We start from the raw sequence: 24,339 nt of genomic DNA, 5'->3' as shown, positions 1-24,339 counted from the left end.
GTCCTTCTATAGGTGTGTTGAAGGGAGGAAGGATTATAACGGCCGCGTGATCTCTGAGATACCATATATCTTTAAACTTGTATTTATTTTCTTAATCTTTTTTACGTTTTGGTTTGATCTTATCATCTCGGCGCTGACTACTCTGTAACTCGGTATAGACCCATTCTCTTTGTAGGCATGTTGTCTTCTGGTTAATCCCTTGTGGTATTTTGTCGTACTCTCGGACTGGGTTGACCCACTTTTTTTTTATCAAAGACTGGGTTTCAAAGACTGGGTTTACCCACCTCCAACAATGTCCCTGTGACTTTAAAAATCATTAGTTTGTCCGAGTCCTAACCAATGTGAAATATTTAGCAATGCCGACTCTTCCAGTTCGAGATGATATCCGAGGACCAAACTGCTGTAACCCATCGGAAGTACTTTAATTATGCAACAATGCCAACAAACAAACAAAAGAGAAGTTGTAGTTGGAATAAACTTGATTGTTTTTCTTTTATAAAAACAAATTGATTGTTTTACCGCTATTCAGCTAATTATTATTCACGAGCCTATAAAATTGATTTCAGGCTCTCAGCTATTACCTATTGATTTTTAATAAGTTCCTTATTTCACAGTAATGTATGGATACTTTAAATACTAATCATAAAACACTTGACCGCTTTTTATGTTTTTAATTCCATAAAGGACGATCCTCATATCTGCATATGATTATCATTTACTGTTTATAAAGCCTAAAGGTACACATTCTCTTATCTTTTTTGAACTTTAAAAAGTGAAAAACAAATTAACCTTTTCTCATAAAGCTCATACCTAAATCAATGTTTGCAGAAAATGCCATTAATTTATGGTTGTGCCAAAAGCATAGTTCTGGTATTAAATATTTAAGACTTGCACTCATTTTTATATAGACCAATGTAATTGTAATATCATGATTTCTGGTATATATGTAAAGGTTTAAGAATTTTTTTTTGGCTATTTATGTTATCAAAATGCGTTTATTTTTTCGGACACATATCTGTTTAAAATTCTAGAATTAAACGTGATTGAGCTGGAGTAATAGAATGGTTGGTGAACTATCAATAAGTGATTTGTGATATCGTATGAGTGAAAACAAAACACGAAAAAGGTCATATGATAATTGCATAATAAATAAATATGACTAATGAGCTTCTAAAAGTTAATGCATCGTCCGTCGCACATAATAGAGCCCGTGGACCGAGTGAGAGGACATGGAAAATCTATTAGCTTTGGATAGTCGGACGTCACAGTAACATTAATTGTGTATGTTCGTAATTAATATTGGCAAGTGCTGAACTAACTATAACACACGGGATATGGACACTTGGTCATCCCTACAAGTGCGTTGTGAGTCTTGTGACCCAACGATCCTGGTTTTAGAAGCAAAGGTGTAACAAACATACGAGAGATTTGCTTTAAAAAAAAAAAACTTACGAGAGAGTTCTTGCACAAAAATAATTTACCCTTGAGATTAGTCGAGCTGTTCAGTAAATATGGATATCTCTTGTTAAATCTTAAGAAACTGTGAATAATTGTTCGCTACATCTTGCGGTTGTGTTGGCGAGATAGGATCCTAAGTTTAAACTTACCATCATCAATGATTTTGTCCTACAAATGTTAAACGGACGTATCTATATGTGGGCACATATCTATTCTATAGTGCGGTGCGAATGATTGATATTGTAATTGTTTTTACCTCAACTTTTAACTTTCACTCATCATTTCTAAGTACAAATCCCTAGGTAGTCTAAACACTAACCATACCGTCAAATACCCTGTGGCCTGTGCGCTGTGCGGTCTTCAATGTTTTATACACTCATGAAGGATTTGAATTGCCCTTAATTTCCATATAAATTAACTGTTTTTTCTGCACCATGTCTAATACTAATTTTTTTTTTAAATTAAAATTTTATTTTTATATTTTATTATTTTTAGCAACATTTTAATATAAATTTGATTTAATGAAACATAAAATTAAGTAAAAAAATACTTTTGTTTATTTTCAATTATATTTAAGAATATATATTTGAAATTATAATATCAGACATATTTTTATCTTTTTCTTTTGGTTAAATATATTAAATCAACTTGCATAAAATTAATATAAAAATTAATATAATATTTTTATAATTATCAAAAATTAAAACCAAACTGTATTTATAAAATTTATAGATACATAAAACTAATAATTTTATGATTAAAAGTTATATTTTTTTAAAAAAAGTTGTAGAAAATTTGAGAAATAAATTTTTTATAGTTATGAAAAAAGAATTAAATAATATTTTGAAATTTTTAATGTCATATTTGAATATATAGTAGTAATACATTGCAGATCTGGCTGAGCCCATTTAAATTTGGACCTGGTTCTAAATTGGATTTTGTTATTCAAATACTTGTTTATGATTCAAAAATCTACATTTTATTCACAGATTTAAAAATTTTAAATAATTTTCACTAACCAAAGTTTGGTGTATTACTAAAAAGTGGTTGTTAAGAGACAAGAAACATAAACAATAAGACTAGCAACTAATAGTTCTATGAAAGTAGATACATTATTTAAACTTCAAAAATTAAACAATATTGTTGAAACCTCAGAGGAAAAATTATTTACAATTTGAACTTTAAATGCAATTGTCCAAACATAACAATTTTAATGTGATCAAATGCCAAAATATACATGAAACTAAGTATTTGAGTTAATTATTATGTTATAGATATTTATTGGGAACTTTGAGTAACTTGAGTATTTACAATATTTAGAACTGATTTTGGATTTGGTATGAAGTTTTTGGGTTTCTAAATTTTTTTAGGATTCTTCAGATATTCGTTCAGTTTCGGTTTGGGTAAAACTCAAAATTTAAAATACTATAGAACAAAAACCATTCAGATGTTTATGACGATTTAATTCGGTTTAGACTCACCTTTGAAGGTCAAATCGGTTCAGATTTTAGGATTCATTTTTTTTCATTACACCACTAGATACTAATCTATAATCTCTAGCTTTTTAATTTTTTTTTTATCAAACTTTCGTTTTCTTGGTTAATTTAATTGACAATTGCTGATACAAAGTTAGTGATTAATACAACTCAATAGACAAAAATCAGCGGTTTAAAGAAAAAAACTTGAAAACACAAACCGGCAGTTTAGTGGATTCAAAATTAAATTGTTTTTCAACCATCGAGACACTTGAATTAAAAAAACTAGTTAATTTTGCAATATAGTAGTAATGTAAAACTTTGGAGTATATATATATGTGTGCGCGCGCTAGCATCTTATATTTATAGTAATGTAAAACTTTATTGCAAAATTAAATTGTGTTTTCAGTCAAATGTACCTAAGGCTGAAAGTTATAGAATTAACTAAGAGAAGAAGTCTGAAAGATTTAAGGTTTAAAAAGAATCAGAAGAGGCAGAGAGAAGTGCCAAATCAAGTGATCAGGAGTTCTGTGGGGACTGCAAATGGAAATGAGTTTATCTAGAACAAATTTATCATTGGTAAGTCGCTCGTCTTATTGGTATCAAATTTGTCGCTCCATGTCGACAACGGTTCTGTTCCATCCATATCAATGTATAGAAAGGATACCAGATCAGAAATGGATATGTTGGAATATTATGAGGAAATGATAGAACAAAAACGTTGTCGACATGGAACGGCTTACTTGAACTAAATACACAAAAAAATTTTGGTCATTCTCTAAGTAATTATCCTGACCTGCTGGACTATCTGATAGATAACGGTTCACAAACACGGAACTGCTCTTACTAGTAAAGGGAGTGATTCAGATCATTATGTTTGGAAACGCCAACCGAAAGTTGTTGTCTTTGCGACTGAAGCGTTCAAGAAGATACCAAATCTCGAGCTCCTCTAGGTCCACTGACATCAATGAGTCTTTTGAGTATCATCATCAAATTTTGTTTTTAATAAAAAAGAAAAACAAATATTAGTGTCAACTCAAACGTCTTTTCTATCTCGTAATCACAAACATTGATGTAATATTAGTGTAACAACCAGGTAAAAGAGAATTAAAACAAACCCAGTTTAAATAACGACAAATGATATTTTCTTCCGTACGAACTCATTAAGAAAAACAATTTGTGAAAAGAGCGAAGTATTTTACAAAGAGGAAGCAAAAGTTACACGGTAAAAGTCGTGTGGTATAATTATGTTAAACAAATGTCAGTGCTGGATATCGTCCTAAAATATTCTAACTGTATTGCTCATAGACAGAACATGCAATTCAATTTGATGGCGAGACGACCACAGTAGAAACACAATGGTCAATCGCAAGAATGTTAAGGAAACTGATGGACAAAATGGCCACACAGTGACACAGATACAAAACAGAGAAACAAGAACAGATGCGGTTTTTTTTGGTAATTGATGCGATTTATTTGATGCGAACGATTATAGATCTCAACCAGAGAATCACCAACATAACTATTCCAAAACAAGCACCCATGAGCACGTACAGTCCAAACAAATCATGATTGTGAAGAAAGATGTGATCGTGTAATTTGTTATCTAACAGCTTGTACACTGTTTTGTTATGTAAATAACATTTGTAACCACTTAACCATAAGATGGGTTAGAAAAACACCTAACCAGATTAAATAGACAGCTTCCGGTTGTCTTCAGTTTATCGATCGGTTCCATGTGTGGTTTCAAACTTACCAATTATAAATTCATAAGCGGAAGTTATGTAACTTATATTAGTAATTAGTTTTTTTTTTTTTTTGTAAAAACACATTGTTATTATGCTTAGTTTAGTTTATGCATCTTTTTAAAATAGTTTCTACTTCATAGTATCATATATGACTTAACCGGAACTGGAAATATTCACAATTGAAAATATTCACAAAATGTAATTATTAATTTTATGTAAATAGTTATCGTAAATGTGAAATTTTCATCAATATAAAAAAAAACTGTTTCTTCAATCTATATTATTAAAACATAAATATTTTAGTGGTTTCTCCTTTTAACGAAATTGTTAATTTTCTTAAAGTATCCCTAACTTTAGAAAGAAAATTTAATTATCATTAATAGTAATTTTGTCTTTTTTTGGCTTAATATTATACATATCCACTAATTTAATTCATTGCATCTATAACCTATTAATAAAGTTATTCCCGCAATCATAAATTTAATTAAATCTATAGTTCTAAACTCATTGTATGCTTATAAACAAAAAATAAATACTCTAAATAAAATTTTAATAACATCGATGATTACAAAACCTATAAATTAAAATGCATAACATAAATACAATGCATTTACTTTATTTGAAAAATCAAATAGTTAATTCAATTTTAAAGCATATGAGAATATTATAAGATTTTTTTTCTGGATTATTGTGGGATCAACCGGTACCAGTTCACGGGTTAATGGCGGGGTTTTTTAGTTTTATCGGATTTTTAGTTAATAGGTTTTCATTAAATCCAAATTTTGTGGAAACATATATGTTGGTAGAACCTCTCATAGAATACTACATAAAAAACATAAACCAGTCCGGATTATATACGGCCACGGATTTTCAGGTTTGACCGCGGGTCTGGATCGGATATGAAAACACTGATTTAATCTTAATTCGTATATAGGCTACACATGTACCCCATTAAACAGAGTTAAATAATTTGTAAATTAGAATGTTTTTGACATCATTTAAATGTCTATGCACTAATAGACCTCAACATTTGGTTTTGGTTCAGGTATTGTGATTTTTGGTGCTTTGGTTCTAGAATTTAGGAATCGTTCAGGTATTTACAAAGTTTGGTTTGGTTTCATTTGGGTTATTTCAGTTTTTTGGTTCGGTTCAGTAAAAGTTGGGAACTGACTAATATGCAAAGATATTGGGTCCAAATCAGTTCCAATTTGATTCTTTTTGTTCGGGTAATTAGGGATTTATAGATACAATATCAGATAATTTGAGGTTTTCAGTTTAAATATCAGGTAATTCGGGTTGTGCGGATAAAAATATCAGTTAATTCAGAAATGTTTTAGTATTTTGAATAAAATTATTTGGATCATTCATTATTTGGATCATTTGGTTTATAAATATTACTTTTAGTTTACTTTGTTATTTAGAATTTGAATATAATTACTATTTGTAAATATATAATTCGTATTTTGAAAATTCAAATACTCATATGATTCTCGGGTTCAGTTTGATTGTTTTGTTCTAGATATATATATAAATATATATATTATGTTTGGTTATTAGTGAAATTTAATTTAATTTTGATTTCATTTTTTTATATTAATACGGTTTGATTGGCGGTTCCAGATAAATATACTCAAACCTATACAATATTTTATATAAATATTCATTTACAAAACTTATTTAATTTCAAAAACAAATCTACGTTTTCCAATCGCGGATCAACATCTAGTACATAATTATACTCAAACTATACAACATCTTATATAATATCTTATATAAATATTCATTTACAAAAATGGTTCTACGTAATGGACTTTTAGATACGACACCATACAAGATTTTAATTAATCTCTTGCATATCTGAAACATTTTACATCAATTCGTAGTATCATTTTGTATTTAATATGAAGTAAGGTTTTGATGTTAACTATGTACTAGTTAATAAAATATGTTTAAAGAACTGCTAATCTAGATCTTGAGGATGTTACCTAATTTCGAGTATAGATCTTGTATATCGTATTAATAGAATTTCATGTTCAAATAAATTGTTATCTAGATATTGAGGAATGGTACTAACTTAATACTAGTTAACTAATTCGTGCCGTCTGAAAGATGTTATTGTTGTTGGCTAAAAACGCCAAAACGGTTTTTGTCTTAGGCATAGCCGGGCGTTTAAGAAAAGTTGATTAAATAATAATTGTCACTAAATTAAATAAATGTTTAGGTAAATGAAGCAACCCGATACATTGAATCCAATGGAAGACAGAAGACAATAACTCTTTTTATAATCCGCCGGTCTTATCTCAGATCACATGCTTATCAAATTTAGTGGCTTGTCGTTTCCCATCCATGTCTACGCTGCGTGTATGCATAATGCATACATTAAATACAAACTTGAATTTTAATTTATCCATTCATTCTTGTTTTTATCACGTATGTTGGGATATATACCGCTACTAAAAGAAGAATAAATTTATTAAAGCTTCTATCTAATCTTGTGTGAATTATCTCACAAGGCTACATTAAGAGACCGGTTTAAGTATGTTTTCATATCATACAACTAATGTTATTAACTTGGTTCTGATATTAGTGATATATACAGTAAAAATTCTATAAATTAATAATGTTTAAACTATAATAATTTATTAATTTATAGATATGTTAATTTAAATAGATTTTTTAGTTTTATATTAAAATGATTTAAAAGATGAAAAATATTTTATTTCACATTATTATATTATTTAAATGATATAAATTTGTATTTCATCTATTTAATTAAATTATGTGCGCTGAATATGTATGATAAAATATAAATGCTTTCTATTTTAATTAGAATATTATATATCTTATTATCCTATATAATTATATCATATTTTAAGATTTTTTAAATTATTAATTTATGATTTATGATAAATTATATAGTAGTTATTGATTAGAATAAGATCATATATTCATATACTTAACTAAAAATAAATAAATATTATTTTTTGGTTATTTTATTGAATTATTTTATATTTTACACAGATCTAATTTAAATTATTTTTTATTAATTTATCGTATTTATTTATTTATCAAATATTAATTTACAAATTTATTAATTATTAATTTATACAAATGAAGCATGCCACCTCGTGGAATCTTAAAGCATGAAGCAGTATAATGTTAAAGTAAGTGTTATTTTACTCAGGTTGAAAGCTTTTTGTACGTACAAATGTTCGAAAGTTTGGTATGCACGATTTTTTTATTTTTTGGTCATCTGCACGATTTTATAAAAGGTATAAAATGAACTTTCTAGCCATTTTACGTTGTACAATATTCTTATGAGGATGCAATTAAGAACATAAATATATTATGTGGATAAATGTATGATATACCTCTGAGTCTGAGGTTCAAAATAAAGAACATATATATATTAAGGTGAGTTTTTATAGGATCATGTAAACATGTAAAGAAACGTGATACTAAAACTACGATCAATTAAAATTCAAGAAAAAAAACTACGATCAATTATCTTCAGATTTTTTTTGTACAATAAAAATGAACAATACTTAAATAGTGTAGGTAATATAGTAAACATCTGTTTACAGAGCAAAATGGTCGTATTAAGTGTATAAATATGATCAGATAGCTGCCGACAAAAGAAAAAAGAAACATAGAGGTCGAAAAAAGATAAAGCTTGAGTTCTACGAAATAGTTAGATGCGGAAATAGTTGGGAGTGTGAAAGAATGGCATGTTCATAAATAATGAAATTAGGCAATCTAAGGACTTTGTTCATTACTTTCGCATTTAGCTAATGTTTAGTCCTCTATATTTCCTATTTCATATATAAATGCGAATGTTCCAACAAATTATATTTGAAAATGTTAATAATATATGTGAAACCTCCTACATACAATGCAACGAGACAACAAAGGTTGTATCTGGCATTATTCTTATTCCTTACAGTCCCACGTTCTCCATTGTCTCTTCCAATAAAAATCATAAACATTTATAATAGTTTTAATTTTGTATATAGTTTTCGGTGTTTTGTATACTAAATGAATTATCCGAGTAGCTAGCCAAGTCAAGATGTTAACCAAAAACTATGAACAAGTATAACATATATACGAAAAATGTGTTGTTTGATTTGTTATTACCATATCGGGTTGATGGTAAAAGACGAAATAGTAAAACATGTATACAATCTAAATATAGAAACACAGCAAAAGTGTAATGACTCGCCGTTCACGTTTAATGGACTATCTACGCTCGTTCATTCGGCCTGTGAGATCTGTCTCATATGACGGTCGTTGCATTAACCTTTTCAAAACTCGAAAATCTTGTTTACTGACCATGTAATCACTATATGACCTTTCTTCGTGTTTTGACCTCATTCGCACGGTACTGCGAATCACTTTTCGATAGGTCATCCATATTTTCACTACTTTAACTCAAGCACAGATTTACTCTAGAATTCTAAACATATGTGTGATCGGTAACATAGGTAGCCAAATCAATCCTCTAAACTTTTCTATATATCACAACTCGGGATGTTACAATTCACCCCTCCTCAAAGAATGCAACGTCCTCGTTTGCACCCACGACAGGTCTCACAATGCTTCTCGGGTCAAAACCGAGATGGCTAACCAGCTCTGATACCACTTGTAACGCCTCGCCCGACCACGACTAATACGCCAGCCACTCCCGTTCACTCGGCCCGTAGGCCCCATCACATTTGACGGTCGGTGCCTTAATTTTTCCAAGGCACGAAAGTTTTGCTTACTGACTCTACAATTACCACATGATCTTTTCCCGTGCATTGGCCTTACTTACACGATATCACGAATTACTTTCCGATAAGTCATCCATCACCCTTTTTTTCCTATTTTTAATTTTTTTCCTAATTATTTTTATACATAAGAAAATGATAATATATTCATATATAACTAAATATATATATTATTAAAACTGAAGTACCATTTGGTACTATTTAGAAACAAGGATAACAGTATTAATGAAAATTATTTGGAAACATGAATAACATTATAAGAAAAGAAGTATATTGTCATTTTAGTAATTTCATTAATATTGAACAAAAAAGTAATTTTATTAATATAATTACATTAATTGTCTTTCCATATTTCTGTCAGTTTAGCAATGTCATTAATTATATTGTCTGAACAATACATTACATCATTAATTATTTTACCATAATAAAAAATGCATATTTTTATTTATTAGTTAATCAACATTAATTTTGTGCCAATTATAAAATCAAAAATGTAAAATAACTGGGTTTTGCATATGGTTAAACGTTCGTTTTAGTTTGTTTTATTAAAACATTTTTTTTAGTTTCAATCAGTGAAAAATTAGGTAGCAAAAACATAATTCAAAAACATGTTTTTGTGAATAAAATAATAAATTAAATTAAAATGATAAAGATATATTACATTTATTGTCACTTAATTTTTCACTCAGTATAATTAGTTTATTATATAAATTTTTTTTCTATTTCATTTAATTTAGACAAACACATAGAAATAGTCTTTTTATTAGTTTATAAAATCAGTTAGGCACGAACATAGACTATCCATTTAGATACGTGTTGTTCTTTCCGGGTATCATTTTTTTAGAAATTAGACCCCACTTGAGTATTATAAATTTATGTGTGGGTTTTGAGTTGAGTTATTCTGGGTCTGGATGAGTTTAGTTCTGATGTATAAAAACTTAAAAATATCTAAATAACAAATGTATCTGAAACATGTTCGAATATTTGTACCAAAAATAATTATATTAGCCGATTCGATCCAGATCTTTGGAATATAATTGGTTATATTATGATTCATCTAAAATATATAACACTAGTTATGAAAAACAAATATCAATGTATAAAAAATATAAGAATCAATATCTACGGGGTCAAGCTCTACTTAATTACTTATTTAACAAGTCAAAATATGTGTATATGTAGTTCAGTTTCTCGGGCAGTTCATAAGGAAATCTAGGAGCCTCTCGTGGTTTCATAGAATATTTGATAAAATTATACGTTTCTATCACTGTATAAAATACTAATCCAATTTCTTATCTATTTATAAAATAATACCCCATTGTTTTGTTTTGTTCACTCTTGAATTCACGTAGAGCCAATGATTGTAACCATCGTGCAACCTCCGCTGATCAAGTATTTTAAAAGGTAGGGGCCAACTTTGTTATCTTATTTATTTTGGGAGCATCCATGCGGATACATAACTTTTGAGTTTAACTATCAGAAGCCAGAGTACAAAACCCTCTACTTACTCTATTATTTTTCCTAACTTACTCTAATTAATTATAACTAAAAAGGAATTTTAAGAGTTAGTGATGTAGTTATTAAAAATTGATACTTTAGATATTACTGATTCGATGAATTTACTACTTGAAATGAAAAACTTAATGCAGTGGCGAAATAGTCTAGCAACTTGACCTAAATCTTTCGTTTAAAATAAAATGATCTAGGCTTGGAAATTTCGGTACTTATACGACCAATTAAAACAGTTGATTTAGCTATGTTGAGAATTTTTTTTTTGCGTCAATTTTCATTTTGTTAGTGTTTGAAATTTTTTAAAAATACGCAAAGATAATTCTTTTGACAATTTTATACTTCCAACTGGTGTAGAGTAACAATTTGATGGGTAAATATATTTTCTAGTATATATAGAACTTCGATATTAAAACTTAAATACTTACCAATGTTTGCTTAAGTTTAGCAATAATGACCACTAAAACGCGTTCGAAAGTTAGCATTTTAAACGCGTAAGTTAAGCGTATTATACTATTATTGTACAAAAACACAAATCATGCCGTTAGAAATTCCATTTCAGTCTTCTGTCATGTAAATCGCCAACTTGGTGTGTTACTCGTTAATACAAAATAATGGTTGCATTGTATGGAAATACATAAATACAACAAAACATTTTATGGAAATTAATTTAAAGCCATACGAAGCGAGGAGGCATTAAGTTCAAAGTAGCAGTATAATAAAATAAAAAATAATAACAATGGAAGTTGCTGCTTAAGATTTCATACATGTCAATCAATCAAAGTGCTGTAATAACAAATATGACATATAATATATATATATATATATATATATATATATAATCGTTGACACTGTATATAAAAATTAGTCTCTCTTAAAAGATAATAGATTTGTTCTTTTAAGTATATTTCTTGAATTTTAAATAAACATTACTATAAATTATTAAACATCATAAATGTCCATGTTGTGTACAAAAATGCCATGCATGTATATAGGTATAAAAATGGTAAAAAAACTGTCATGCACGGTTATATGCTTACATGTTGTGTATAAATGTCATGCATGATAGTCAAGAAAAAGAAAAATAAGTATTAAGAAACTAAAAATGGTAAAAGTAAGAATAACGAATTATTTCAAGGAAGAGACAAAGTCCCCGGCTAAAGTGGGAGAGGTTTTAGGAAAGAAAGCTCAGTGCTGCTCGGAGAGAAAGGACAAATATGGAATCTAACCAAGTTTTCGAGTCAAACAAAATTAATCATTTTCCTTTTTTATTATTTTATTTTTATTTTTTTTGTGTATGACATGACATGAATGCCCATCTCCTTGTCCTCTCTTGCTGTGGGTTCTTCTTCTCAGCTATAAGAATACCCACAATATTTCCCCTGCAACGCCCTCTCTCTCTCTCTCTCTCTCTCTCTCTATTCTCTCCCCTTTTTCTCGCTCTAAGAATCTAGAGAAGAACAGACAAAACAATATGGAAGAGTTGGGTTCTATTTGGTTTTACCAAGAGGTTTGTTCTCTTAATAATTTGCATGAAGATTATGTTCATGTCTTCGCATTTTTATGTATGAGCAATTCTAGAGTTCTATAGCTTTTGAATTTGGCTTCGTCCTTCCGAATTATTGTGTGTCTGTGTAATTAAGATGTGATTAAGATAGTTAATTGGAGTTTTTGGTTTATAATAATTCACATTTGGTGTTTTTGAGTATTGTATCTTCTTCTTCTTTTTTTTCTTTCCGACATTTCACTTTTATTTCCGACATTAAAAAAACTCAAGATCTATGAAAATCTATAAGAACAATCCATTTCACCTACAAAAATGTGACTTCTTGTACTTTTCTGCGATTTAACTCAAAATACTATTTTTCTTTTGTCTTTTTATTTAATTATTATTATTTTAAAATTTTAATTATTTTCAAGCCCTGACGTTTATATATATTTGTGATTAATGTATGTTTGGTTTACGTTTAGTAACGTTTTGAGTGAATTCTTGACCCCATGAACGCAAGGTTGTTATCTCACATCATTAGGAAAAAAAAAGCAAATGCATTTTATAGTTTAACTTTTTCAATATACTATTTTATTTCTTTTTGGAGCAAATTCAGTATACTATTTTCTAGATGTTGATTTCTTCAATGATTCGGTTCGTTTTTTATTAACTAATTTCTGACTTTTAGTTCTTTCTTTTCATATAATAACTACTTTTAACATTTTGATATTTATTACAGAGTATGGATGAATTAAGACAAAAGCTTCAATACACTTCCTTTGAGCTTGAAGCTGTGAAAACAAAAGCCAATGAAGAATCAAAGCTTCATCAAGACGAAGTGAACAGTCTTCTTCATCTTCTCAAACTCGCTCGTCAAGAAAGAGACGAAGCTAAACATCAATTACAGAAACTCCTCGCAATTAAAACTAACTCGAGCATCACTGAGTCTAACTCACACGGCTCTTCACCGGTTGACTCGTTCCTCGAACCGGTTTCGTCTCCCGAATTCTCCAACTTCAACATTTTACCGGAACCGGTTCACCAAATCAAATTCAGAAACCGACCCGTTAACCGGATAAGTAATTTTCAGCAGAGACCGGTTAAGATCGATCCAGCTGAAGCATTGATGAATGAGATCATAAAAGGCAAAACTTTACCGGAGAAAGGGAAGTTTCTTCAGACTGTGATGGAGTCAGGACCGTTGCTTCAGACACTTCTTGTCGCCGGTCCTCTTCCAAGGTGGCGTAATCCTCCGCCGCTTCAACAGAGTTTCAGGGTCCCGCCGGTTTCGAACTCGTATGATATTATGAAGGGTTGTTCAACGAAGACAACGACGTCAATGCTCAACTTCAGAAGCTGTTCTGTTCCTGGAATTGCTACTGGAATGGAATTTGCTAAGCGACAAAGATTTCATTAGTATTTTACTATCTTTTCTTCTTGCTCTGCTTTGTTTTGGTTATTGAGTTAGCCGCCTGGGATTATATTATTTGTAAAGATTTTATAAATGGGGTTATGAGAGTTTGTGTGTACATTGAAGTATAAACGCTTTGAGATTCATGGATTTATGTATTCATGAATCTTTATTTCAAGCATTTACCATATATTGTCCTGATTCTTGAATCTCTACAAATTTTGCTTCAATCTATAATTGTAACATTCTGATTTTGTATATAGTATTAGATGTGAATTTTTTAAAATTAAATTGACTCGATCTATGTTTTCGAAATACATAAATGGGTAAATCTGTCTGAGGTAGAATAGTGAAATAATGGATATCAAATATGATTTGCATTACGTAAATAAAATTAAAATTATGTGAGTATTACATGATATGTAAGAAAGTCTTCCGAGACTCTAAATATCGACCGTGGCCGGATAACGTACTGATGTCAATCAACCACATATTGAATGGGCAGAAGAAGGTGACTTGTGAAGTGGAGGCGGTCAGAGAGTTACAAACTTACAATAATATTTTTATGAATAAACAGTAGTTTCAGTGCTTTTGTTTTAATTTGGAAATATGACATTTGTTTCCTAAATAATTTGTTTAATATAAACACAAAACGTCAAATGTAAAGTACTTTCCGTTTATTTTCGATTAATAAAATATAAACGTTTGTCTAAAGACTCTAAACTACCTATTATAACAAAATATAAACATCAATATGTATATAACTTATTTATGATGGAAATATACCCATTAGTACCTATTTTTAGCTTGGAGATCAGTGTGTGCCTAACTCTTAGTAGTTGTTAAGTATAAAGATCAAAGATCATAAACGTGGGAGAGACAAATCAGAGATAGACTGCACCAAATTTTAGCAAAAAAAAAAAAAAAAGACAAATCAGAGATAGAGGAGACTTGGTCTTGTTTTTGGAAAAATATTAAGTAAAGACAATACTGTTTATGGGTTGGATTGTGACCAGTGTTTGTGGTGGCTTTTGGTCTTGTTCATATGACATATATACAAGTTAGGCGAAAGACATGTTTTGTTTCCTTAGTTGCATCTGGCATGAGCGGCCATCAACCACTAGTTTGAAAGAAGATGCATTGCTCTATGGGAGACAAGCCATGACAGAGGAGACTTGATTTTTGGTAAAGAAAAACTAAGTAATGACAATACTGTTTTATGGGTTGGACTATGACCAGTGATTGAGGTGGCTTTTGGTCTTGTTTATGCATACAAGTTAGGCGCAAGACATGTTCTGTTTCCTCAGTTGCATCTGCCATGGACGGCCTTCACCTTCAACTAGTTTGAAAGACGGTGCATTGTTTTGTGACTTCGGTGTCAAGTCACTGTTACATAAGTTGAAAATTAAAATGTTTGGCTTTTGAGGAGTGAGAAAATAGGTTTGTTGTCCCTTGGTAATTGCACAGAACTTCTTGATGTTACTTTGTAGAGTGGGGGCAATAGACATAAATCCGTAAGCTTATATAGTCCACAATTTTGTGGGCCTTGGACTCTGCTACAGTTAGCTCGCTCAATTATAGCTTTCTCAGCCTTTTAATTTTAAGTGGGCTTTTACAGGCTATCTATAACAAAATTGAATTTTAATACCATTTCTCCTCTGAATAATGTATATTTATTATATTAAACTGTAAATTTTTTTATAACACTGTAATTAATTATATAAGTTTATAATATATTAAAAATATCACGAACCAAAACTTATTGCTTTGATTTACTTGCTTAATTCATCTCACAACGTTACAACAATGCATCTAAACTTAAGTCATATGCTAATTTTTTTATAACATCTGATTAATTATGCTATTACAACAATGAGAAAATATTACATAGAAGATTCTACAACCAAAAATTATATCATCTTATGAGAATACACGTCTGACTGCGTTAGTACTTACTCCAAGCCGGCCAATGAGATCCATGTTCGATGATACACCATGTACTATGCTGAAGATCTTTTAAAACATTTTTTTCTATAATTTGCATAATTTGCATTTTCTAAGGTTTGAACCCAATACTTCTTGGTTTAGAAGCATTAATAAACTCTTAGTTATATAATAATTTAATATTTACATTTTAAAATTTCACAAAATATCAAAATGCTTAAGTTATTTTTCTTTATCCACTTCTTGGCTCTACCTCTAAACAATTGTTGCTTAAGTTTTGGTTGTGAAAGGTCACTGTTTCTTGCTGGACATGGATGTGTTTGGGCAAATCTTTGCCATGGTTACTTCTGTGTGGAGATCTATGTTATGTCAAATCATCATTTATGGTGGAATGTTTATATGATAGGGAAGCAGTTTTTCTTTCGGGTTGTTAAGCTTTTTTACTCATCTTTCTGACTTAGGTTGTTGGTGTACAAACACCTTTGAAGTTTCCATAGTTATGTGTTGCTACCTTTAGCTTTTTATTAGCGGTTGAATGTGCTTTAAAGATCTCTTTGGAAGGCTTCCCATGTTTATCAATAGTTTTTTAGCTTTGAGACATAAGTTTATGGCATAAGCTTTTGTTTGTTTTGGTGTTTGACATGTCATATGTTTCAGCAGTGGGCTTTGCTAATGAAGCCAAAACCCTGATTATTATTTCCGCCTCAGTTGTGGTTTCAGTCTTAAGTATTGTATTGGAACTGTGAAATCTCGTGTCTAACTCTATTTTGTCCGATTAGTACGATATTATCCACTTTGGGTATGAGAAGCTGGTCAACATGGATTTACTTTTGGTTTCCTTTCCAAAAGGTCTCATACTAATTAGAGTTGAACATTTCTTTTTATACATTAGATTTTCATTTGTTTAAAATGTTGGACTTTGTTTGATACCTCACATTCTCTTTTTCAAACTAAGAATCACACTAATATCGAATGTTTTTTCTTCTTCTGCGATATTCATTGGCACCTTATCTTGCCGTGTCTTTGACATCTGGCACCCAATCGCATTGAGAATGCTTTTCTCACAACATCACAAGTTCCATGATCTTCTGACGTCTCTGCCAGAGACCTCTTCTTCCGATTTAAAGGATCCTGTTCCTCCTCGAAGGGTATTTTGGTCTTCTTGCAGATCTTCGTCAAACCTGGTGCTTTGAAACCAATTGTTGGGACTGTGAAATCTCATGTTCAATTCTATTTTGTCCGATTAATACAATATTGTCCACTTTGGACTTAAGAAGTTGGTACGCATTAGTTTATTTTTGGTTTTTTTTTTTAAAAGCTTTGTACTAATTAGAGTTGAACATTTTTTTATTTATTAAATTTTTCTTTGTCTAATTTCCAGTGTATAACTTTGTTTGATATCTCATATATTGAAGCAGCGTGTATGCTTTTTCTCAGTGGCATCATCTCATCTCCCTTAGCAGTTATATGTTGGAGTCGAGTTCAGAGAACTTTTTTATGCCTTTGATTTTTTGTGTAATGGTTCCTCTTATCCATAGTTTATGTATTCGATTTACTAGTATAGCAGCGGTTTGTTATTATGTGTTGTGAACTTTTTCTCCATAGTTGGAAAATAAGCTATTTATGAAAAGCGTTACTAGTTGACCAAAAAAAAAACTCCACAAGTGAAGTTTTATTTTAATTTTATTACATTTTAAAGTAAGAAATATAAGTATTCGTAAAAAAAAAAAAGGATTACTCTATTGTTTTTTCTTTTGATTTTTTTTACTCCATTGTTGTTAGAGTAATCTCATTTTACTCCATTATGGATTAGCAAATGTAGTGGAATTGAAGAAGATTTCATTACTCCATTCTTTTGCTGTAGCTGTAAGATTTTTGCTGTGATTTTGTATGTTATAAAACTCACAGATTTATTAATAAGTTTCTAAAGCACTGTTATTTTGCTGTGGAAATATTAGTGTCTACAGCCAAAAGAAAAGGAAAAAAAGAAACGAAGCTGTAGGTTTCAAAAATCAAAGCAAAGCTTGATTGTTAAATATTGTGGCTGTAGAAATATTTTTTGCTGTCCACAGCAACCAAAGCACAAACCAATCAACCTCATACTAAAAACTTCAATCCTTTGCTGATTATCTGGATAAGTCGATAAGAATTATCTGGATAAACATTTAGCTGATTATCCAAAATAATAGCACAGTGGATTACGTCAAACATGCCAAAAACTTCAATCCTTTGCAAAATTTCAACCAAATTTATTCTAATACGTTTTAATATGAATTAAATGATTAATTAAATGGAGTTTTATCTTTGAGACTTTGACAATAAACAATAAATGTAGTCTTATCACTAAGTTGATGCTATTAATCCTTTTTTGTTTATATTAACTGGATTTTATTATTGAGTTATTCTTGACCAAATCTGAATAGCAATTAAGAAAACACAAGATTTTAAATTTAGAATGCCCAAAAAAATAATTACAGGATCTCTTTATGTAAACAGAAACATTGTTTAATACTTAACACTACAATGAAAAGTTATAATATACACAAAATATTATATTTTAAATGGATTTATATTGAAATTAGTCGAAAATAAGGTAAATAATCGCTAAAAACACTCAAATTAAAATTATTAATTATTATATCTATACTTATCCAAGTTGATCAGCGTATTTATCCTTAGTCAAATATACGTTTCCAAGAAACTCTCAGTTAGTAACCGAATAGATATTCTCAAGCCCTTATAAATACGTTCTCTCTATCAATCACTTCTCACATCAAAAGTTTCGTCATCTCTCTCCTTTTATCATTCTTTCACCGTTTTCATTTTAGCGTTTTAACAATGGAGTTGGATCTTTCACCTAGACTACCGAAGAAAGTGTACGGAGGAGACGGAGGTTCATACTTTGCATGGTGCCCTGAAGAGCTACCCATGCTACGTGATGGCAACATTGGAGCCGCTAAGCTCGCTCTCGAGAAGTATGGCTTAGCTCTTCCTCGCTACTCTGATTCCTCCAAGGTCGCTTACGTTCTTCAAGGTCCGTGTCTTCTTAGATCTTTCCGTTGATTACGTCACTCTCTTGTTTTATGCAAATATTTTTTTTATTGTGATTCATATGTTTTTATTTAACGGTTCCATAAACTGATATTAAAGTACTGTCTCCGTGTAACATTTGTCAGGATCTGGAACAGCTGGAATTGTTCTCCCTGAAAAGGAGGAGAAAGTGATTGAAATCAAGAAAGGAGATTCCATAGCTATACCTTTCGGTGTAGTAACATGGTGGTTCAACAATGAAGACACTGAGCTAGTCATCCTCTTCCTTGGTGAGACTCACAAGGGTCACAAGGCAGGACAGTTCACCGAGTTTTACTTAACTGGTTCAAATGGAATCTTCACCGGTTTCTCAACCGAGTTTGTTGGCAGAGCATGGGATCTCGATGAGACCACAGTGAAAAAGCTTGTCGGGTCTCAGACAGGAAACGGGATCGTCAAAGTTGATGGGAGTTTGAAAATGCCTTCACCTAGAAAAGGTGACAGGGAAGGGTTTGTGTTGAACTGCTTGGAGGCTCCTCTTGATGTTGATATCAAGGATGGAGGAAGAGTTGTCGTGTTGAACACAAAGAATCTTCCATTGGTTGGTGAAGTTGGTTTTGGTGCTGATCTTGTGAGGATCGATGGGCATTCCATGTGTTCTCCTGGATTCTCTTGTGACTCTGCTCTTCAAGTTACTTACATCGTTGGTGGTAGCGGTCGTGTTCAGGTGGTTGGAGCTGATGGGAAGAGAGTTCTTGAGACTCATGTGAAAGCTGGTGCTTTGTTCATTGTTCCTAGGTTCTTTGTTGTTTCCAAGATTGCTGATTCTGATGGCTTGTCTTGGTTCTCCATTGTGACCACTCCTGAGTAAGATCTTTTTTCTTCTATTTTTTATCATATTTTTTTGGTTTATTTAAAGAAGCTTGCTGAACAAGTTTCTCTGAATGTTTTGGCAGTCCCATTTTCACTCACTTGGCGGGGAAGACATCTGTGTGGAAGGCATTGTCGCCGGAGGTTCTGCAGGCGGCATTTAAGGTTGCTCCGGAGGTGGAGAAGGCTTTCCGATCTAAGAGGACTTCTGATGCCATTTTCTTCCCTCCTCCCAACTAGATTATGAACTAAGCTTTGGTGGTTTTAGTTTCGTTTGTGGTTTAAGGAAAGTGTGTTTTATTTATTTTCTGTTGGTTTCTATGGACTATGGTGCTCTCTTCTCCTTGTTGCGATTTGAATAAATAAGAAAGGATGAAAAACTTCTTCTAATTGACTCTCAGATACTTTTGCATCGATATTGTCTTTATCTTTCCAGAATTCCTTATCATGTTTCAACCAAAACTAGTAGTCGTGCTTGTGCTTTTATTGTATACATCGAGTAACAGCTACGGTCCATGAACAAGTAGGTTGTTTCCACTTCTCTGATCTCGATATACTTGTTGAATAACTCGTCCACTCCGTAAAGATGACGAAATAAAAAACATTATGACAGTTATATCTGATATATAGTTTTTTTCACAAAGGTTATTAACTTATACCAGGAATCGAGATAATCGAACCGGAGAGCACTGTACTCTCTTAACTAGGATTTCGGTCTAATTCATTTATAATTATACTCATTTAAAGGTTCCTTTGTTAAAGTTAATAAAGTATGCGTGAGGGCGAATCCAAAGATTATTTTTAGTTGGTGCACAAATGCTAAAATAGGTGTAAACTTACATATGATTATAGGTGTAGACATCAAATTTGTTAAGAAATATACTAAATTTTAAAATTATTATGGGGGCAAGTCAAGCAGCGCGAACTTTTCATGGTGAGATCGTTAAATTTAATTACTATATTATAGAGTTAGATAGTCTTTGGGTAATTTAACGAATTAATATTCAAATCTTATGAAAAAGTTAAATCGATTATTTTCAAATTGTTTTTGTATGTTTCTTCTCCAGAACCAAACCACCAGATAATGGAAAATAGCTATATCACCTGCTCCATTTCATCAACTCCATCTTCTTCTTTTAACTCTTTTACTTAATATATTCATTCTTGTCTATATATATATACTTCCAGAATTTGCTTATCACATAATTCAAACAACAATCTTGTCTTCTCTGATCATCCTTCTTGTTCAATGGCAGGTCAAAATATACTCTCTTTCTTGGTTATAGCTCTCTTTGTTACTTTCGCAGCTGCTGCTCGGTTTCTTGACGAAGAAGATACATTCCCAGCCACAACCACCCCAGGCTCAGGTCCCTTCCCTGGTCCTTTACCAGCGTCTGGCTCAAATTCTGCTGGAACTGGTTCAGGCTCTGCAGGAACCGGTTTCGGTGCAGGAACAGGATCAGTACCATCAAGTGGTTCAGGTCCTACTGCCACCAGTCTCGGTGCAGGTACAGGGCCAGTCTCATCAAGTGGTTCAGGTTCTTTGACTACTACTGGTTCTGGTCCTCTACCAATCCCTGGCTCTGTTCCTGGTCCTTTACCGGTTGGTGGTGGTCCAGGCTCCTTGCCTGCCACTGGTCCCGGTCCTTTACCAGCTGCTGGTTCAGCCACCGGTCCTGGTGTAGGTACCGGGCAAGCCCTTGGTGGTGGTGCAGGTGCTGGTCCAGCTCTTGGCGGTGGTGGTGGTATTGTAGGTCCTGACCACACATTAGTGTTCTTTATGCACGACATACTCGGCGGTTCGAACCCCACAGCGAGAGCCGTAACCGGAGTCGTCGCAAACCCGGCTTTGAGTGGTCAACTCCCATTCGCTAAACCCAATGGCGCAAACCTTCCCATAACCAACGGAGTTCCATCTAACAACAACAACAACGGAATCGTCAACAACAACAACGTCCCTCTTCTCGTTGGACTCGGCGGAACCACAGCCAACATTCTCCAAAACAACGGAAATAACGGAAACAACAACCTTTTAAACGGTCTGCCAGTGGCTAACGGCGGCCAGCTCCCGAGCGGTTCTGCTCTACAGATGCTTATGTTCGGAACGATGACTGTGATAGACGATGAACTAACCGAAGGGCATGAACTCGGATCTGGTTTGCTCGGGAAAGCGCAGGGGTACTATGTGGCGAGTGCGGTCGATGGAACTAGCCAGACGATGGCGTTTACTGCCATGTTTGAGAGCGGTGGTTATGAAGATAGTATAAGCTTCTTTGGTGTTCATAGGACAGCGGCTTCGGAATCACATTTAGGAGTTATGGGAGGTACCGGGAAGTATGTGAACGCTAGAGGATTTGCGATTGTGAAGACGTTTACAGGATCTAGCGGGACGCAGCAGCAGCAGCCGCATCAGTTCACTGATGGACTTGAGACTGTTCTCCAGTGTACTGTTTATCTATCTTACTAGTTTTGCTTTGTTTTCCTCTTCTTATGTTGGAGTTTGAGAATGTTTGGTTGGTGCATGTGGTTTTATCAGTTGTAATCTAAATGTGAAAGAGTTGTGTAAGAAAATACATGAAACTGGACTTTGTGTTTAACTTTTGTTTTTGTTTGTGAAGTTGAAGATTTCAGTTCTTTCTGTTTGCATTTTCAAGACAACTTTCTTTATGCAAACGAGAGAAAATGCTAAAGAGTTTTTTTTTATAAAATAAATTTAAAGATAAACCCTTATGCAAGAAAAAGAGTCTCCCTTTGTATTAATAAAAGGAATTGCAGTAATGTTGGTAAATTGAATTTGCTAGAAACTCTTATCTTTGTTTTTGTCGAGATATTTAAAAGGTATCTTTTGTTATGAAAATAATATGTTAGTTTTGTGCTTCAGTTACGTTTAAATCAAACATGAAACTATTCTCGTAACAAAGCAGTAAAGAAGCTAAACGAGACAAGAGAATGAGACAACAATAGCTCCAAGCTGGTTTAATGATGGGGTTGGGGTTTGAAAGTCTGTAACCAGTTGTTGAGAGGCTCCATAGCTGGCAAGTCCACCTTTTTGGGGAAATTAGGGTAAGTAACATGCTTTAGGTACTGGTTCCACCATCACTCAAAGTTTAAGCCCAACTTCACAATAACCAGACTGTGAGGTTATGAAATAATGAACTCTTGGTTCGGTAAGCCTAACAGGATCGTGTCTTGTCTTGTGCACAGCTACAGGAGACGTTGGATCGCATGTCATGAATTCTAAATCACCGTTGATTTCGTAGAAGTCGTTGACTTCGTTGGTGTATTCGAAAATTAGAGAATCTCCAACATGAAACTGTTTCTCCTCACTCCACTTGTTATAGAAGTCATTATCATAGACTTTCCATCCCTCTGAGACTCTGACCTTGTAGGTTTTTCCGACAGATAGGAACTTGCTAGGTGTTGGTAGAGGAACCGGACGTAAAGGGTCATGGATGACAAGAACTTCGAGTTTCTGTCCCAATACGCACTGAGCTTGGTTCGAGGTGATGAAGTAGTGAAGACCTGGTTCCGTGAGAGTCACGATATCCTGTCCAGTGTTGTAGACGACTTTAGGAGAAGAATAGTCGCATAACTCGTATTTTAGAGCGCCAGAAACATGAGTCACGTCGTTGATGTTGGGATCGTATTCGAAGACGAGAGAATCTCTCACGTGGAACTCCTTATGGTCGGTCTCGGCCAAGCATAGTAGACTTCGTCCTTGGCTGTCCATCCCTCGGAGTCTCCAACTTTGTAGACCCTTGCCGAGCAGTAACCCGAGAGAACCGTGAAGATCATCATCATCATCACAAACACGAAGCTGAGGATTCTCGTTCTTGTTGCCATTATCAAACAAGAAAGATCACAAGAATGATCGATGAGAGAAAGTTTTGGAAGCAAATCTTGAACTAGCTGAATGAAAAAGCGCTGATGAATGTGTGAATGAAACGAAATAGAATACACTAACCCTCCTTTTATAATGTTTTACAGATCCTATTTTCCTTTCTACTTTATTTCCATTCTAATGATCTAAACCGCTTCAAAATGATACACATCTCTACTCTGGAAAAGGAAAGAATCACGTTTAAAATCCCCAATACTTTTCTGATCAGGTTCGTTTATGATTTATAGTTTATCTAATTTCATCAGAAATCTTATTCTTGGTTCACAAGGAAGAAATTGATATCTATTTTATTTTGGTACTAATAAATACACCGATTACTAATTTTAATTTTGTTGTTTCCTATTAATTTTCGTATAGAATAACGAGCCAAGAATTGTGGGCTTTTCTATATTTGATTTGATATGTTGGTTTTGGTTCAAATCACTGAACCGAACGAGTGAAGAAAGTTAGGTATGATTCCGGCTCAAAACCTACATTGCTACATCGCACTCACTCCACGGTTATGTTCCGGTCAAAAATAGTGATTGGACAATGACACACACAGAGATTTGGGTACAAGCATATCAAAAATGGGCTTGGGTCTTAAGTCAGATTATTAAGTCTTTTAGGATCAACTATATATATATATATATTAGACTGTTTTAGCTAGTATTCTTTGCTCTCATTCCCTTCATGGGTATCACAGATTGAAATCCATTTCCTACACAGCTTTTAGTTCTCTTGATATATCAACTTTAG

The 24,339-nt window shown here is 32.4% G+C and overlaps 3 protein-coding genes and 1 pseudogene across 3 annotated transcripts; 3 read left to right on the top strand and 1 right to left on the bottom strand.

Annotated features, from left to right (window-relative positions):
- The first annotated feature begins 12,041 nt into the window (after positions 1–12,041).
- LOC106356633 lies at positions 12,042–14,041 on the top strand. Its single transcript, XM_013796364.3, has 2 exons — positions 12,042–12,466; positions 13,185–14,041. The coding sequence occupies exons 1-2, from the start codon at positions 12,431–12,433 to the stop codon at positions 13,860–13,862; spliced, it is 714 nt and encodes a 237-aa protein (XP_013651818.2). The 5' UTR covers positions 12,042–12,430; the 3' UTR covers positions 13,863–14,041.
- Positions 14,042–18,556: 4,515 nt separating this feature from the next.
- On the top strand, positions 18,557–20,090 carry LOC106356632 (glutelin type-D 1). The gene is made up of 3 exons (XM_013796362.3): positions 18,557–18,834; positions 18,977–19,697; positions 19,787–20,090. Exons 1-3 carry the CDS (start codon positions 18,639–18,641, stop codon positions 19,938–19,940), a joined length of 1,071 nt encoding a protein of 356 aa, XP_013651816.2. The 5' UTR covers positions 18,557–18,638; the 3' UTR covers positions 19,941–20,090.
- A 350-nt stretch (positions 20,091–20,440) lies between these two features.
- Positions 20,441–22,330, top strand: LOC106356631 (dirigent protein 10). The gene has a single exon (XM_013796361.3). It carries the CDS (start codon positions 20,950–20,952, stop codon positions 22,165–22,167), a length of 1,218 nt encoding a protein of 405 aa, XP_013651815.1. The 5' UTR covers positions 20,441–20,949; the 3' UTR covers positions 22,168–22,330.
- Positions 22,331–22,758: 428 nt separating this feature from the next.
- On the bottom strand, positions 22,759–23,543 carry LOC125576145 (annotated as a pseudogene).
- Positions 23,544–24,339: the final 796 nt, after the last annotated feature.

This window comes from Brassica napus, chromosome A7 (genome assembly GCF_020379485.1).
Source record: "Brassica napus cultivar Da-Ae chromosome A7, Da-Ae, whole genome shotgun sequence".
Lineage (NCBI taxonomy): Eukaryota > Viridiplantae > Streptophyta > Magnoliopsida > Brassicales > Brassicaceae > Brassica > Brassica napus.
Note: the sequence above shows the minus strand (reverse complement) of the source record. Positions and strands in the feature narration are given on the sequence as shown.